We start from the raw sequence: 17,638 nt of genomic DNA, 5'->3' as shown, positions 1-17,638 counted from the left end.
AGCTGCCCTAATACTATTAACACTGCATCCAAGCCACCTTCTAAGATTCAAGCCAGTTAGCCATTTTTAAATTATTTTTAACAGAACAGTGGATAATAATTGGTTCCTGAAAGAAAACTTTCCCTAGTGAATGTATCGTGCTGTAAAGTAACTGGGATAGATTTATTGATTCTGGCTAGAAATTTAAAGCATAACCTTGAATGCTTTGTGATCTTCTCAGTGATATGTCCAAACTACTTCTGGGGCCACACATTATACTTAACTCACATTATTATTTAAATTATTTCTGTAAAGATATATTTAACTAAGTAATTTACTAAGCTGTACCACTGAAATTTACAGAGCTGAACAAGCAATTTCTTCACAATATTTGCTATCAAATCCTGTCATACAGACATGTATCTACTCACTATTTTAGTATTAGGATAGATTTTGACCTACACCTCTATAAGCAATCACTGCAATGTATGGCTATCCTGTGGATGAAATCACATGTAACATATATGAACCTATAAACTCTTCTAACATGGGTGAATATGAATAATAATTGAATAATAATCTGTGCCTTGTAATAGCAGTCAATAGTTGGCAGTCTGTGTCTCTAATCTTTATAATAATGTTTTCTTACTCCTAATTAAGTATACATCTTAGGCAACTATATACTTCAGTACTACATGTTATTTAATAAGCATACTATAAAATGTTATGTAGCTTCACTGTTTAGTGAAAAAAAATAGCTATTGAATATTTCACCATTCTGTGTGCATAACAGTAAGAGTTCTCTACAGACATAAACCCTGTATGCATCTGTCAGAGGGATTCCCCAGATTCCATACTCATGCCTCTATGTAATTTAGTAACTGAATAACTTTATCTTATCTTCTTGTTTCAATTTCAGATGAATTTGGCGTGCCTGTAACATGAAGTTCTGAAAGGTTTGTGTCTGGCCAGTGCTGTGGTAAGGTTCAGGATCTCGTTAAGGCAAGTTGACGGACCAGCAAGTCCCTAATGGAACCCTTCTGAAGACTATCCACCTCAGTTCTGCAATTACAGATTTAAATAAAATGAGTTGACACTATTTCAGAATGAAGCAGTAGACTGCAAAGAAAATAATTAGTTTGAAATAATTCATACAGCCATTAACTACCAGTTTATGTACAACTATTACCTACTCAGATCAGATCTTTGTTTCTTGTATTTTACTACTGAATTAGTCTGACAAGTGGCAAAACAGTGTGTGACTGCACTGCTATGAACCTGAAAAGGAGATTTAAAACCCCAGTGCATCTGTGTGTGTGTGTCCCCAAACCAAAACTGATTGCACCATTAGATTTGCTTTTTACAGAAAGGAGATAATCAATGAGGCTTGATTTTTACTGATCAGTAGTTCAGGTCTGTGCTGTGGCATCTACTGACTCCTGGCTAGGAGTACCTGCAAAAAGAAAAGTTCTGAGGAGATGTATTAATCAGTAATTCAGAAACAAGCATGAGAAGAGCAAAAAAGACATGAAAAGCAGAAGTAATGACTTAATAATATTCTACATTGAAGGCGAAAAAAGGACAGATACTGGGAGGTATGCAACTCTTGGTAATCTTTTAGTGCCAGAAACACAGACTTGCTGATGTAACTACATCTTCACTAGCAAGGTTTTCCTGTTTAGATAGGCAGCAGGGTACTTTCACCACTAAAATGATTTTGTGTTAAACTGGCCTAAGATTAAAAAAACCCCAAAACCAACACACAAACAAATCAAACAAAACCCCCCAACTTTTGCAGCTCTGTTGGGTTCTGAAAGCTGCCAAGAAACCTCTATATTTTGCCCCATTCTAAATACTGACCATACACACACTCTCTGGCCCTGGAAGGAGCTGCAGGTCCCTCCTGAGCAGGATATGTTCTAGTGCTGGCTATGAGCTCAGACGTTTTTCTGTGCTTAGCTGCAGTGCAAGTTAGATGACTAAAGTTTTTCAGTTGGACTTCACAGATTATCTGAGAATTAGAGGGATGATCCTCCCCCTGAGGAAAGATAAAGTAAGAAGTGTCTTTCCTTGAAAAGTTTTTATTTTTCTATTGGAAAAGTAACACTTTGCTTGCAAGAGCCTGGCTTAAGGTATCCAATGGCAATAGACCACAAATACAGTCTAACAAACAGTAGAGAGAAGACTACCTAGGGCAATATTAAATGCTTACATCTGTCAGTGACATGCTGCAGGTATATGGCTGATCCCTCAGAAATGTTCCAATTGGAAGGCAAATGTAGCATCTTCTTCACTGAAGTACCTTCTGTGGTGCAGAGAGTATTAAGCTGCAACATAATCCTCCACAGCTCCGTACCCCCCTGTTCATGGTATGTCTGTGGACTCCCTTAGCTGGCAGCTGCCCCTGCCAGCAGCTGAAGTGTTCTTAGAGGGGTAGTTCTTGAGGCCCCAGCAGGTAGCAGCCTGGCTGGGCTACAGATGTTGGCTTTTGGGGAAAATGGGCTCCCTCTGGTGAGTGGTTGGGTGGTTGTCAACTGAACTACCTAGGTGTTCTGGCTTCTTGGTTCAGGTTTTATATTTGAGTGGACTATCACAGTAGTTGAGCACCCACATTCATTGGCATACAAAGTGTTGTCAGCAGCTGTCAACACTCGCTGTCTGCGTTTCCTGAAGTGGTGTAGATCTTGCAATAGCACATCTCAGATGTGGTATTTGTCAGTAACTGAAGGCTAGGAGGCTCACTGATGGAAACAAATGCCTATGGAAAGTTAGATATTACAGCTGTTTAAGAGAATTTTGGTGTGTTTCAGTTCTATCTCTGTCCTTAGTAAATCGCCAGTGTAGTTGGTTGATATTGCTCAGGTATTTCTTCCACCTTTAACATTTTCAGGATGCTGGTCTGAACCAAAAAAAACCACAAATATGCTTTCTTTTGTAGCAAGTATATTTATACACATGTAAATCCAGAAACTAGAGCTCTGTAGTCATCCACCTTCCTTCATTAATTCAAACATCTCCAGGCTTTTATGGTAGAGGGCTGTCAATGTGGTACATTTAGGTACTACATAACCTGCACCTGAAAGAAGATTTGACCTAAATTTTTATGGCTGAAAAGGTCATTAAATTTATCATTGAAGCAAGGTTTCTAAATTAAATGTTCTCACAACATTTACATGCTGAGCCTAGTTGAACAGGCATCCTATCTTAATGGAACTGGTAAACTGGAGGTAGCTGGGTAGAAATTGCCTCAGGTCTCACAGGTTATTTGCAGTAGGAGCGAGGATCTCTACTTCTTGATCTAGCTACAGAGTAGGGGGTTTTTGAAATTCCTGGGTCTTCTTTTTTTTTTCTTTTTAAGTTTTCAGTTCTGTGTGATAACTGCTCTCTCATCCCTTCAGTAAATACCCTTCAAAGGGTGTTGTGAAGATAAAAAGGCGATGTTAAGGGGACAAAGGAGGAGGAAAGGGGACTTTCAGTTCTTAGGGTTTTACTCAAACAGAAATAGGCCAGGCAAGTAAAATAGGTGTGACTGCTGAACTGCAGCTAGATAATCCTAAACATATCTCAGGCGCAACAAATAAGGACTGGATCAGAACCCGCCCCCCACCCCACCTCACTCCTGTATTGCTCAATTTAGTTTGGAGGTTTGTGCAGCTAAATTATCTTTTTTATTTAAAGTTCCCAGCTGTGTCAGGTGTGATCCGATGAGGAGCTGAGTTCCTTTCTCTCTCACTGTTCCATGGGAGTTAAAGGTGTTCAGAATATTGAATATTAATAGATTCGAGGGAGAGAAATTGTAGGCTTGATTGTGCCCTGTAAAGCAAGCAGGTGCCTGTCTTGCCACTGGACGTGCTGCAACTTTGGTAAATATTGTTAGAAACATGGTCAGATTGCCAGGATTTGGAAGTTGTGCAGATGTCTTTTTCTTATTCATCTACTAATTTATATCATGTTTCAATTGAATATTATTGGAATCTTAAATTAATAAAATACTATTGACATAATAATAAATAATAGAATTATTTTTTTTAATCTTAAGAGTAATCAAGAAATATAAAACTCAGAAAACCAAACACTTGTCTCTCTCAAGAAGTGAAACCAAGTTCTTATCCTGGACATTTTAACCACCTTTTTTTTTGTTTTGTTTTGTAGTTAATTTATCTAAATAAATTTCAGGTGTCAAAAGTTTAGTTCGTTAATCACTGAATGGAATTGTAAAGATACAGTGAAAATCCAGAGCATTTCCATTGGCCAAATTTTAGAATTACAGCCTTAACCAATTTAATATTTTGATTTGCAGAAACAGCATCAAAGTTTGTATTGATATGTCTTAGTTATGAAGAACGGCTTTTTTGGTCATGTAAGAACAGATACTTTTTAACAACATTACCACTGAAGGAAAGAAGACTTTTTTCCTGAAAAATAAATGTTTCCTATTGTCCATCTTGGAAAAAGGTTTTATTCCACTCAGGTGTTGTTGAGTGTTTCAATCCATTCTTAATTTCTGTCTAATTTTACTTGTTCATTGCTGCTGAAATGGCAGGTGGCATGCTGCTGGTATCGGGTTTTAGGCATTGTCACTTAATAATTTTGTAAGTATCATTAATATGCTTCTGCTAAACTGATAGCATAGGATTATTTCTGTATGCTAAAATCCCAGATCATCTCTTCTGTGACTCGAAGTGACAGGCATCGTGGAATAGTAACTGCCCAGTTCCAGGCCCAGATACTTTCTCATTTCTATAATGCAACAATTTTATTTTGACTAAAGACAAAGACCTTTACACTTTGCAAGTACTTGTGAAATATTGCTACCTACCAAAGAAAGCAGTATATAAATATAAGCAAAAAGACCACAGCAGCATTAGATATAGTAGCATAGCCCACCTTCTGCAGAATAACTTAAGACATTCGTTCTTCTGGCCTTGTTATGACACCCTGGGAGCCGAGTGATTCCAACCAAAAAATTATTTCACTCCAGTGTAACTGATGTGGGTTAATTAATTGTGCATTTATACGGCTTCACCAAGCCACTGCTTTAGCATCTAGCATGTCAGAATAAAACATAACATTCATACCAATTTGAAGCATCTCCGCTGACATAAAGCCAGCATAAATACAAACAGAGGTTAGGCCAAATTGTTTAGTTCAGTTCAGATCTCTGATCTTTTGGAGTGTCTCCAGCATTGTATAAAGGGCTTTTTTTTTTTTTTTTTTCTTTTTAATGACTTGCATGTACCTAATATGAAAACTGTCAGGATTTCTGTTCTTGGAAATTCAAGTGCAGGGGCCGAGCAACTAACTGGACTGCTTCGTGGCCCTGAGCGACTCGTTCTCCAACCGAAGGGCACCGCAACCTTCATGAGGTTGGGAACTCCTTATGTAGTCAGACGTAAGGTCTGTGATCTTAGTCTCGTGAAGTAATCTTTACTGTAAAGGAGCAGATAATTGTAGGAATATAATGGTGATGAGCCTTGGGTCTAGATTACGGATTAGGGTGGGTTTTTTTTTTTTAGGAAAGTGCCATTTCTAGGCTTTCTTTCAGTACCATTAAACCGAGAGGCATTTGCCATTGGCTTTATTGGATTATGTGGAAAAGGTATCACAGAAGAACTGAGCACTCGTGTCAGTTAAACATGTCATTTCCTGCTGATTCGCATACATTTGATTTACGTCTCCAGACTGGGGTAGGGAAGGCGTTACATTAAAGTCAAGCCGCATTAAAGCCAAGCCCAAGCAGTCCCGTCGGCGACAAAATTAACCTCTTCCTAGGAGAAGGCACGTAGGAGGCTCTCCCCCCACCCACCCACCCCGGCTCCTCCAGCGAGGGCTACGGGAGAGCGGACAGCCCCCGGGAAAGCCAGCGGGAGCGCCGGAGGAAGGGGCCGAACGGGCATCTTGAGGGGCAGGGCGTGGGGAGACGGCGGGCCGCGGGGGTGGGGGCTCCGCTCTGCCTCCTGCCCGGCAATGCCCCGCGCCCTGCCCGGCCCCGAGCCCGCCGGCCGTGGTGCCGGGGGCCACCTCGCACCCAGCCCAATGGCAGGGACGGGCAGATCGCCGTGGGTACCCCGTTCGTGTCCCCGGGAGGCGGAAGCGCTCTTACCTCCGAGTGGGTGTCGCGCACGTCCCTCTCCCCCTTTAGGACGCCCTTCGGTCCTAAAACGCGGGTCGCACCGTTGCTTTGTCACACCCCGAAGCAGCCGCGCACAGATGCGGGCAGCTTATTGCGCGGGACCGTGCTGTGCCCCCAGCCTGTCTGTCCCCCGCAGCCGCCGAGCCCTGGGCTCCGGTAGGAGTTTCCACCGAGACGGCTCCGCTCTGGGAGCTGCCCTCAGTCACGAGCAACAAGGTTTTGGCGGGTTTCGTGTCTCTCTTGCTAGAAACCAAGTCGGAGATTAACCTGCCGCAGGGGAACCAGTAACTTTGTTAACGTTGGGAGCTATTACTTTGTTGTGAAGTACTTAACGTTGCTTCGAGAGTTACAGAGTTTCTGAAAGGGACACTTTTTTGCTTTGTTTTGATTTGATTTTTTTTTTTCCCCCTTCCAATAGTGGGTCATTCCTGCCCGGGGCCTCTCTGAGCCACGCACTTTCCTAACGCAAAGTCCCGAAAAGTCTTCATGGGGGGGGGAGGTTCCTCACACTTGCCGGGCTGGGCTGCTTTCATTTAGTGGTTTTGAACTGCTTTAAAGAGGCGAAGCGTGATGCCTTTAAATACACGTTAACCAAAAAAGAAAAGGGAAAAAAAAAAAAACCAAAACCCCAACCCAGCAGCTCTTGTCTTGAGAAACTGCTCGATTTGCAGGAAACCCTCCGGATGTTTGCTGCTTTTCATGTGGCATTTGTGGTCGGCTCTGATAACGCTGGGAGCACCACTTCCAACACCGCATTCTGTAATGGACTGAAATAGAAACACATCTCTCGCCGGAGGATCCCCGCTCCGCGCCCCCGCGCTGTGTGCCGGCGGGTTTAAAAGGTCAATAAATCAGAAGGATGAACTCTCGGCGGCATTGTTAGGTTGGGAAAGTTAACGAATGACCCCAGGAGTCGTGCGACCACGAAGGTTTCAGGAGCGTCAGAAGAAGCGCTTCCCTAAGCGCTTCGTGGCAGGGAGGTATAAGCGGAGCGCGCAACTTGACTCGGAGTCAGCGCTGTGTGGGGTGCTTTACTTACGGGTCCACAATACCTGCACATCCAAAACAGAGAGCGCGAAAAGCGGCGAGATAATCTATTTATGACACCAGGGGCACCGAAAGGGTCACAAACTGCCAACATTTTCTGGGCAAACCGAGGAGCTTTTACTTTCTCGGCTTAGATTCAAAACACACCTTTCTTTCTTTGATCCCAGATCAATGAGCTGTAGAAACAGTTTGCACAAATCTCCCAAACAAAGTCAGCGGCAGTTTGCTTAGTTTATTACCTCATGTTCATTATACAGAGAAACATTTTCTTTTCTGCTGGAATTGACAGCCCCAAAATTACCCTAGAGAGTATTTGTAACCGGTCTCTCTACTCGCCGAAGTTTTTCAGTGCAAGCTTTTACGGGATTTGATCCCTTGGGTCAAGAAAACGTTTCTGCTATTTAGAGTAAAAGGGACGCTTTGGCGTTTTAACAAGGTCAGCTCGTTAAAAAACAGGTAATACCCTCTTCTGCGCGTTAAACTCCTAGGCGGTCACTACTGTCCGATATTTCGGCGTGAGCAGAGCTGGGAGCTGATCTGGAAGCCACTGGAAATGCACCGACTTCGTTAGGACATTGTTACCTTCTCCGGTTTTGTTTTGCTTAGAAGTTATCTTGCTTTCCCCCACTCCTCAGCTGAGTATTCTCTTCTCTGCAGGGAAAACCACGCTCTCTCCTCCTGCTTGAGATTGCTTCAGACACGATTCGGGCTCTGTTTAAGTCGCCGTTTTCTCTGGGTGTGAGCCAAGCTCGGGTGCGTGACCCACCTGTCCTCGGGCAGCTGGCCTGGGATTAAGGGCGCTGAGTCCGAGCACGTCGGGTCGGGAAATGTCACAACCTCAGCCATAAAACCGAAGTCACTGGCTCACCAGCCTTAAAAAGGCACACCCTGAGGTAGTGGCCCAAAGGCGTCGGACTAAAAAGGATTGAAAAAGCCCTTAATTCCCAAACGAGCGTCCCTGGTTATTTTCGCCAGCTCTGTGATGACGGTTGGCATTGCAAGAGGAGCCTGTCCCTACTGACTGCTTTTACAATACATTTAAAATGCGTTATGCTTTTGCGAGAATGGCCTTATTATATACTAGTATGAGACCAATTTACACGTACAGATGTGTAGGGACGTGGTTTTCGCCTCCGCTGCTTTTTACAGCGTCTGAGGTAAAGAAGAAAAGCAGAGCTCTTTCAATCGCCGCCTCTTGTTATGTTGGGCTAGCGCTGGTGTTCGAACTCGGGGAAAATAACCCAAACCAACAAACCGAAACCTAAACCCCTCTCTTTGCTCGGTGTTAGGCGATACCCACCTTTTGGCACTGGTTTGGACTCCGCAACAGCGAAAAGCACGGGACATCATTAGTCTGGTAATACATCCTTTGTTTATAACCTCTAACGAACCGAGGGGAGCAGAAAGCATCAATGTGGAATTGCCTCGAGGATTGCTCTCTCATGTGTCCGTCCTGGGCAGCCATCGTTTGTCACCCACGTTTTTCTTCTTTTTAGAATATCTACCGGCTGCCAAGTGTAAAGGACCAGGTTTTAGGTTCCACGAAACCAGGAAATTCAGCGTTAGAATAAGTTGATAGTGACGCTGGCTTCATTCGTTTCATTTCAGCGCGAATTCGAACAATATTGGTTTATTTGATAGAAGTGGCTACCCAAACAAAGGTGTCCTTAACCAAATAAACCTCTTTGATCTTCAGTTTAAAGCTCAGCGGTTTCTCAAATAAGCATTGATGCATTTAATAGCACCACATAACAATGCAAATACTAAGCAGAGCGCGGGTGAAAACGCTGCATTTTACATTGGGTTTTATGCCGAAGAAGAATATAAATGATAGAGAGATGGGATTTGTTTAGTGCAAAGCGACGGGCTTTGTTTAGAAACATCTGGTTTTATATACGGTTTCTTTATTCAGGTAAATTAGAAACCCTAACCAAAGCAGTGCAACAAGCAACGCGTGCTGCAATGCACAACTTAAGTGATAACTAAGCCACCTTACTCTACATACAATAAATATTTGGGGGGTTTGGCAGATACTGAATAACTTCACTACCATGTATTAAAAGTGCATAGCATGTATTTCATAGGCTTCCCCGAGGCTTCAGTATCCGATTGCCCCACGCAGTTTACATGGGCTTTCGAGGTAAAACAGGCTGAGGTGGCACTGGAAGGTAGGAAGCTGCGGTGCAGGATACAGATGATGGCTTAGCTGCTTCTTCCCAAATTACTTTTCGAGTTTGTCTACAAAAGAAGCCCTTGTGTCTCCCCGGGAGCCTCTAAGTACGGTTGGAGATAATCTGTCTTTTTCGCCTCGTTCGTGTCTCCTCCGGTCAGGGTTGCCCTTTTCTGCCCGCGCCGGTGACGGGTGGGTATTTCCCTGATGACAGGCCGGTAGCGTAGGGCCTCGGTGGGACCGGTATCTGCTGCCATGGAGGGGAGCAGGGCTGAAGTCGGAGGGCTGTCTGTTCTACCGAACGACACCACCCACCCCGTCCCACGGGGGCGGGGGCAACCCTGCTCCCGGCGGGCACAAGACCTGCTCAGGTGCCGGGCCGCGCCGGGAGGAGCCTCGGGGGCCGCCCCGCGCCGCAGCGGGAGCCGCAGCCACCGTCCGGCGGCGCGCCCGCCCCCGCGGCCCCATTGGCCGCGCCGCAGCTCAAATAGGGCCGGGCGCCGGCAGCCGCCAGCAGCGAGTGGGGTCCCAGCACCGAGCCCGTCCCGCGGCCCCGCCGCAGCTCTCGGCCTTGGCGGCGGCGGCGCGTCCCGAGATGAGCAGCCCCGATGCGGGCTACGCCAGCAGCGACGACCAGGCGCAGGGGCGGTGCTCGCTGCGGACCATGATGCCGGCCATGGGCTCCTGCCCGTGGGCAGAGTCGCTGAGCCCGCTGGGCGAGGCGAAGGTGAAGAGCGAGGCGGCGCCGTCGTCGGGGTCGTCGGGCGGCCGGAGCAAGAGCGAGACGCGGATCCGGCGGCCCATGAACGCTTTCATGGTGTGGGCGAAGGACGAGCGCAAGCGGCTGGCGCAGCAGAACCCGGACCTGCACAACGCCGAGCTCAGCAAGATGCTGGGTGAGCGCGGGGGTCGCGGCGGGCGGTCGCGGGGTCCCTGCGGGCTGAGGGGGCTGGCGGGCGGGAGGATCCGCGCATCTCGGGGGACCGGCGGGCTGCAGGCGGCGGGCGGGTCGGCGGGCAGGGAACACGCTGCGGGGCAGGACGGGGCTGCGGGCGGGGGAGGTGGTGGTCTGTCGGGGCCGGGCGTCGGCGTGCGGCCGGTCTGACGGTGCTCGTGGGCGCAGGTAAATCGTGGAAGGCGCTGTCGCTGTCGGAGAAGCGTCCGTTCGTGGAGGAGGCGGAGCGGCTGCGGGTGCAGCACATGCAGGACCACCCCAACTACAAGTACCGGCCGCGGCGGCGGAAGCAGGTGAAGCGCCTGAAGCGGGTGGAGAGCGGCTTCCTGCAGCACGGCCTGGCGGAGGCGGCGGGGCCCGGGCTGGGCAGCGAGGCCGGCGGCGGCGGCGGCAGCAGGATGTGCGTGGAGGCCCTGGGCCTGCCCTACGCCGAGCAGGGCTACGCGGCGGCGGGCCACTACCGGGACTGTCCGCCGCTGGGCGCCGGCTTCGACGGCTACGGGCTGCCGACGCCGGACCCGTCGCCGCTGGACGCGGCGGAGAGCGAGGCGCCGTTTTTCGCGGCGGGGCTGCAGGAGGAGTGCGCGCTGGTGCCCTACGGCTACGCCCCGCACCCGGCGGCCGAGTACCCGCCGTCGGCGGGCGAGAGCGCGGCGGGGGCCGCGCTGCGCCGGCACCTGCCGCCCGGCGAGACGCTGGGCCCGGGCGGCTCGCTGCAGGGGCTGCTGGGCTGCCCGGCGCCGCTGCACGCCTACTACGGTCAGGCGTGCCAGCCGCCGGGCGCGGGGCGCGGCCCGCTGCCGCCGGGGGCGGTGGGGCAGCCGTCGCCGCCGCCCGAGGCGGCGCCGTGCCGGGAGCCGCTGGAGCACTTGCCGCAGGAGGAGCTGCTGGGCGAGGTGGACCGCACCGAGTTCGAGCAGTACCTGCGCTTCGCCTGCAAGCCCGAGCTGGCGCTGCCCTTCGCGGGCCACGACGAGGGCGCGGGGCCCGTCTCCTCGGCCGTGTCGGACGCCAGTAGCGCCGTCTACTACTGCGGCTACCCCGACTTGTGAGGGACTGGCCCGGGGGCGGCCCACGGACTGGCAGGGAGGCGCCCGGCCCCCTCCTATTTATGTAATTTATTTGAATCTTGAGAACTGACAGGGTATCCGTGACCTGCTCGAGGTTTAAAAGGTGACGCGCTGTCTCACTGTCCCGGTGGTGCTGGTCTTACCATCGCTGTCCGACAGTGACATACAGAACTCTTCCTGCTGAGGAGTCGTCATACTAGTTACACACGTGGAATACAATTTTCTGAGATCTTGTTAAAAGATCCGTTTGCTTTTCTAATATTGTACAGAGTGCTGGTTTTATATGTTGGGTTTGTACAGAATAATTTTGCACTTTTACAAATAAAGGGAAAATAATAAAACTGATCGCTGATAACTCATCAAAGAGATGTTATCTTCCTCTGTAACCGATTATTATTGCTTCTTAAACTACTTTTGCTAACGTCCCGTTCACCCAGCGTTAGGTCCTGTCACCCTTTCAGTACAGGGTCTTCTTCTGTTCCTCTTGCTCAAATTATGAACAAAACTTTAAGCGTTCGCAAACTGCCTACACTGTTTTGGTTAGGGATTTGTGGTTTGGGGTTTTTTTAATCTTTATTGGTCGATTCTTAGAGCGTTGATTAATATGCCTGAATTAAAAAACCCAAACAAAACGGTGACCTGTTTTTAGTGTAACAAGACTATAAGAAAGCTCTTACCAAAGTGGGTCAGGGGTTAGGTCTGGTTTTGATGCAATCGGGGACAGTGGATGCCGTTATCAATGCTGAAATGGCCGGATAAGCACTTCTTGAAACATCCCCCCCGGGTGAACATCTTTCGTGTCCCAGTAGCAGCCGCCGGGGGCGGCGGTGGCAGCGGGGGATGCCAGATCTGCTGTGCGGAAAACTAGAGCAATAAATCGGGGTTGAAGTAGGTGAAAAACCTCGACACGAGCCTCTAAGGGGCGGGGAGGAGGGGGACGGCCAGGAGCAGCGCCTTCGGGCACCCAGCCACGGCGGCACCTTGTGCCGCACGGCGAAGCAGCGTCCCCTTCCTTCCCTAAAGACATTCCTTACGCTACGTCATCGCGACTATAGATCGAAATACCTCTGTGACTGGCAAATACGCACCCTGCAGTTACACTTCCGTGGAAAAGAGACGTTATAATTTAGACGGTAAGACTGGGTCCAGCTGTGGGGCGGGACTGATAATTAATTATGTTTATTACTTAAATCGGGGGGAGGGGGGAACAGTAATCTGTGTCGTTTGGTTCCTAAGATAAAGCTGCGGAACTGAGCCCTGGGGAGGAGGGGACCCAGCCCGAAGTGGCAGACTTGCCCGCTGATTAACCTGTCTTCCATAGGGACGGGAAATTAAATCGGGTGCATTTTCCAATTACATTTAAAGAGGTTTATGTTTGTACCGGAGAAAGATAAAATAACACAGACGGTTCCAAATGCAAGCTGCCTCTGCCAGCGAGTTTCGAGCATAGCCTCTCTGGCAAAAAAAATGACTACGTAATTGCACATTATTAGTGCGCCTTGAATGGAAGTGCCTTCAAAGCCTTAGTATACGGTACAATACCCTCTAGTTGCTTAATCTCTGCATTCTACTTTCAAACAATCTTTGGTTTTCCGAGGTATCTCTAGAATGGCCATCCTGCCACTCTCTTCCCTCCTCTTCCACGTGTACACGAGAAAAATGAAATATTCCTGAATGAGGTGGTACATCAGGACCTTGGATGTCTTCCTAATCCTTTATTTAGGATTTATAGCGCGTTCCCAAGCACACATACGTAAACCCAGTAAAGAAATATGTATCCCAGCAAAAAGATACGCATGAAAAATAACGGGTTTGTGTGGTTGAGTTTTAATCTACGGGATTAAATTAAATTCGTTTTGCCCTTTTTGTACACCTTCACAGCTTTCTGGAACAAAACAACTTTCGTTGTTTTTGGAAACAAATAATAATTATTCTTTTGACAAAGTGTGGCCAACATTTTTGTCATTTTTCCATTGGGTGCAGGTTTTTCTCTCCTCCTCTTTCTCCCCTATCTCTCCCCCCTCCCACCCTCCCCCCCCGCCCCAATTTGTCAGATAGTTGAAGGCTGAAGCGAACTTGAAACTGTAAGTGGGTTGCTGACGAACGTTGAAATCATTCTACTTAATTTTATAATCATACCGGACGTGATCGACAATAAATTGCCTTGAAAAAATAAGGTTTAGGCAAAAATGTCGGAGTCCTGAGGGCCAAACAGCGTCTAGCCATGACGTATAGACAGATTTTACATCACTTTGCACAGAGCTTTGCAGACTCAAATCTAAGGAACATTATTTTCCTGTGTGCATCCAGACGTCTGTGATGTTTGGGGTGGGGGATTTAGTTTGGTTTTCTTATTGGTTTTGCGTTTTTGGGTTTGGTTTTGGCTGGTTGCTTGGTTGTTTTTTTCCCTGTGAAAGCTGTCTGAATCTTCTTCAACACGTCTAAGATGTGGCAAGTTTATACGCCGCCAATAAATATACTCGGAGCAAAGCTGAAGCTCTGTCGAAGCCCTGTGTTCTGTAGAGTACGCCTTGACTTTCCGATTTCAAGTGATACACGCCCAAATCTGTCCGGCAGCCCTTCTGAAAACGTTAAACCTTCCTCACGTCCCATGAGCGCTCACAAAAATCTGGTATCAAAAGAAAGACCCAGACCTAATTAATAGTCTTTAGGGAGTATTTCCCATGGCACGGACCTGGCTGGCAGGCGGTGGAAGCGGCGGGTGGGATGGGGAGAAGGCTGTGAATATGTGGCACAGCCAGGGGTGCCTCTCGGCCTCTCCACTGCCCCTCTGCCCGCAGAGCCGGGGGCTGCACCCGGGGCAATTCGCTCCCTGGAAACCGCGTCTGCTCTACACTTAGCAGTTCGGGTTTACTCCCAAGAATAACCTGAAAAGGCAGGGTGTCATCTTTAAACGCCTCTCCAACCTCGCCAAATCCTCTCTCTCCTCCAGCTGCACAGCGGCATCACCAGGGCAGCGCCCTCAGGCCCTCGCCGCAGGGACGGGCGGGTGCTTCTCGCAGCTCACTCGGGCCACTTGTTCCCGAAAGGCTTCATTTATTTTTGGGGTTTTTTTTTATCCCTGTCCTACCTACTCGCTGTGTTCCAAGAGGTCGGAGGTGGGATCTCGACTTTCCCTAACACAGCCGAGCTCCTTATGTGGGTGTGTCACACTGCAATCGGGGGAGGGTGGTTTGTGGTTTGTGGTTTTGTGAGTGCTGGTAGTGAGGTGTTTGGTGTGGTTTCTGTGGGCTTGGTTTGGGGGGGGGATAGTGGTGGGGGTTTTTTTGTTTGGTTGTTTTGGTTTCTTTTTTGTTTTGTTTTGTTTTCTCTGTGTCTGCTCTCTATTCTTTAGGTAAATCAGAAGAAAAGTAAGTAGGCCTAGTCTGAGAGAAAGGGTTTCAGAGAAAAGTATTGAATTAAAAGCAACTCAGGGGTCGCCTGTACCGGGAAGGTGTCGGGCAAGGGTCAGGAGGAGAGAATAGAAACACACTCACTGGTGTGTCTGGGACTGGAAACGCCGGGAGCACTGGTCTTGTGGCTCTGAAAAAACAGCATCAACTCAGCGGGCACCTGCCCGTTTCTGGTAGCTGTGTGCTTTTCCAATTCGAAAGAGAGCAATCCGTAGGAAATACGGACAGTGACAGTGCTGCGGAATTCTTCTTTGTAGACAAATTTTACTTATTTACGTGGCGCCCCTACTCTTGTTTTGTAATCAATGCCTGCCCTGTCTCCCCGCGCTGTTTACGTGGCCCGCGAAGGACATACAAACCTCTTGCTTTTAGGGTGTTTTAGCCTACGCGAGGAGATGCACTGCCAACCACAACCAGCCACACCGCAGCCGGTAATGACACCGGGGCAAACAGCACGGCCGATAGCGACACGTCGTTTGCCACCTTGTCACATGAAAGCAGCACGGGGACGAAGCGGCTGGGCGGGCCGGAGGGAGATGAGGCGGGTCCCCGGGGTTACAACGACGTGCGAATTACAGTCGTTACCCTCCCGGGACGCCCCCGCCTGCGTCCCTCACCCGTGGGTCTGCCTGCAGTCTGGCGGGACCCGCTGCTCGGTGCGTGACAGCCGGTTGCGTGGCCGGGACCTCTCGACCTCACGGCTGCGAACGTCCCGCAGTCCTCAGAGCTTCGCTTTCCCTTGAGAGCCGCTGCCAAATTCTGTTGGAATCGCCCGACGGCTCAAATAGGACAGGGAAGCAGCGGGAATACCTCCCCGGGGTCTTCACCCAGATGCGATGCCTCAGGGCCCGACGGTGGCCCAGCATCCCTGCCTTGCCGCACCGGGGAACGTGTGCTACGGACAGGTCTGTAAATACCGGCACATACTTCACGTTAAACAGAATTAACGTGTCGACTAATTAAATGCCCTCAAGAACTCAATCGCCTTGTTTCAGCTTACCGTATAAAAAAAACACAAAAACGAAAAACCAAACAAAATCCCACCCCCAAAACTCCCACGAAACCCAGTGCCTTTCACCTTCCGTGTGTTTGGCCAGAGGCTCTCAAGTACAGCAACTGTCCCTGCAGCTAACCCGGGGAAGCCGGCCAGCCCAGGCTTCTCGCAGACTTTCTGATACTCTCTGTGCGTGGATGTCACCCTGAGCGATTTCTTCTCAAGCTCACGGGAGGTTCGCGGCACAAAGAGATTTCAAATTAGACGTGAATCCTTCCCCACAGCAAAACTCCGTGTAATTCTCCTTGTTCCTGTTAACAGCTGAACGACTTTTCTCTAGTTTGGATGAATTTATCCTTGGTTTTATTCCTTGGGATGGAAAAAAAAACCCAACCCAAACCCCAAACCTCAGACCCCACACGTTCTGAAAAAGGGGGAAAAAAGGAGAAAATGGTTGTCAGCAGGAACAAAGAGTTTCTTACACTTAAAAGCGACTCTTTATGAAGGCGTTGGCACTCGTGTAGGAAAAGGTGAGTTGTTCCTTCTGCCTGTTTTGAGGGGCACAGACCCAACCATGCCCCCGCTGCTCTCGACACCAGCTGACGATCTGTTCTCTCACCCGACCGCCGTGTCCCACGGCTGGAGACCGCGTGGGATTGCATGCTCGTCTCATTTCTGAAACTCGTTTCGAAGCCAGCCTTTTTTGAGGAGTACCTGATGCATCTGCCGCATCTCCTAAAGCTCCTTTCTTAATGCTGCCGAATCTTTGATTTTGGCTCTCGGAGATCATTCGCACCCATGAACGCTGCTGACAGTGATGATGATCACCGGCAGAGCAGCTTTGCGCCCTGTAAGCTCTTGCTGTCGTGTTTTTACGTGCCGGGAGTGAATCGCGTCCCAGTTCGCCGGTCGGTGCTGAGACCCGACCAGCCCTGCTTCGGCCCGGTTAACCCGTTCGTGCTTGCCGAAGAAAACCTGCAGCATCCGCGTAAGATCACGTGTCTCCCGCTTAAATATTCAGCACCCATCTTTTCTTCAGCACGCCCCAGGCAGGGACAGCCGGCGCCGGTTCCCGGGTTTACCGGGCGGGTGCGGACCCCCGGGGCGACCCGTGCCCAGCGCTCTCCCGGTGTCCTGCCGGCGGCAAAGCCCCACGGAGGCATCTCCGTCCCGCTGCCACGCAGCAGGAACGGAGGCGGCGGCGGCGGGGGGCACGAAGGACTGAAATAAGAAGACGGGGCCGCCCCACAGGCATCCTAGAAGAGCAGAGATGCGGGTCCCGGCTCCAAGGCAAGCCCGCTAGATGCAATGCAGAGTTGTACGGCAGGTCCTTGTCCCTACCACCTCCCCCCCACCCCCGGCCCTGAGGATGTAAATTTTTTCCGTTGCAATAGTGAACAGGGTGGATCCATATTTATACACCAGGGAAAATTAAAATACCTATTAAAAGAATGCAAGTGATTATTATTCTGCATGTGTTGAAAAGTGGAGCGGAGAAGCTGCCCTGCCTGCAGCTTAAAGGGGTTTAATATAAATATATTCGAACGGAATTCTGTCACACTTAATTCCACAGAATTATAATTATTACCATCATATGACCGTTTGATCGTTCCTTCGGCAGCCCGGCTCCTTCCCAGCCCCCGGGCATCCATATTCGCTTTTCGGAGTGCCCAGTTTCAACTTCATGTGGAAGACGACGGACTAAGGGACTCAGGTCCGCGCTGTTCTTTGCTAAGCACCGTCACGAAATTACTTAGTCGCGACTTCAAGCGAAACACGGACACAGAGGTACCGGGCAAGAGAATGTGAGATGCCTTTAATAATTTCTGTGTCGGTTGGTGGGGAGAAGCCGGGGCAGAGAGGTGCCGGGGGTGCCC

General features: G+C 49.2%; 1 protein-coding gene across 1 annotated transcript; it reads left to right on the top strand.

Moving 5' to 3' along the window:
- The first annotated feature begins 9,855 nt into the window (after window positions 1-9,855).
- LOC311205999 (transcription factor SOX-17-like) lies at window positions 9,856-11,700 on the top strand. Its single transcript, XM_084280562.1, has 2 exons — window positions 9,856-10,225; window positions 10,453-11,700. The coding sequence occupies exons 1-2, from the start codon at window positions 9,925-9,927 to the stop codon at window positions 11,334-11,336; spliced, it is 1,185 nt and encodes a 394-aa protein (XP_084136688.1). The 5' UTR covers window positions 9,856-9,924; the 3' UTR covers window positions 11,337-11,700.
- Window positions 11,701-17,638: the final 5,938 nt, after the last annotated feature.

This window comes from Gallinula chloropus, assembly GCF_964237585.1.
Source record: "Gallinula chloropus genome assembly, chromosome: 2".
Taxonomy (NCBI): Eukaryota; Metazoa; Chordata; class Aves; order Gruiformes; family Rallidae; genus Gallinula; species Gallinula chloropus.
This window is presented reverse-complemented; position numbering and strand designations above follow the sequence as displayed.

Coding starts and splice junctions, on each gene's coding strand:
- LOC311205999 (XM_084280562.1), top strand. CDS start 9,925: ATGAGCAGCCCCGATGCGGGCTACGCCAGCAGCGACGACCAGGCGCAG. Junction 10,226..10,452: donor CGAGCTCAGCAAGATGCTGG/GTGAGCGCGGGG, acceptor TCGTGGGCGCAG/GTAAATCGTGGAAGGCGCTG.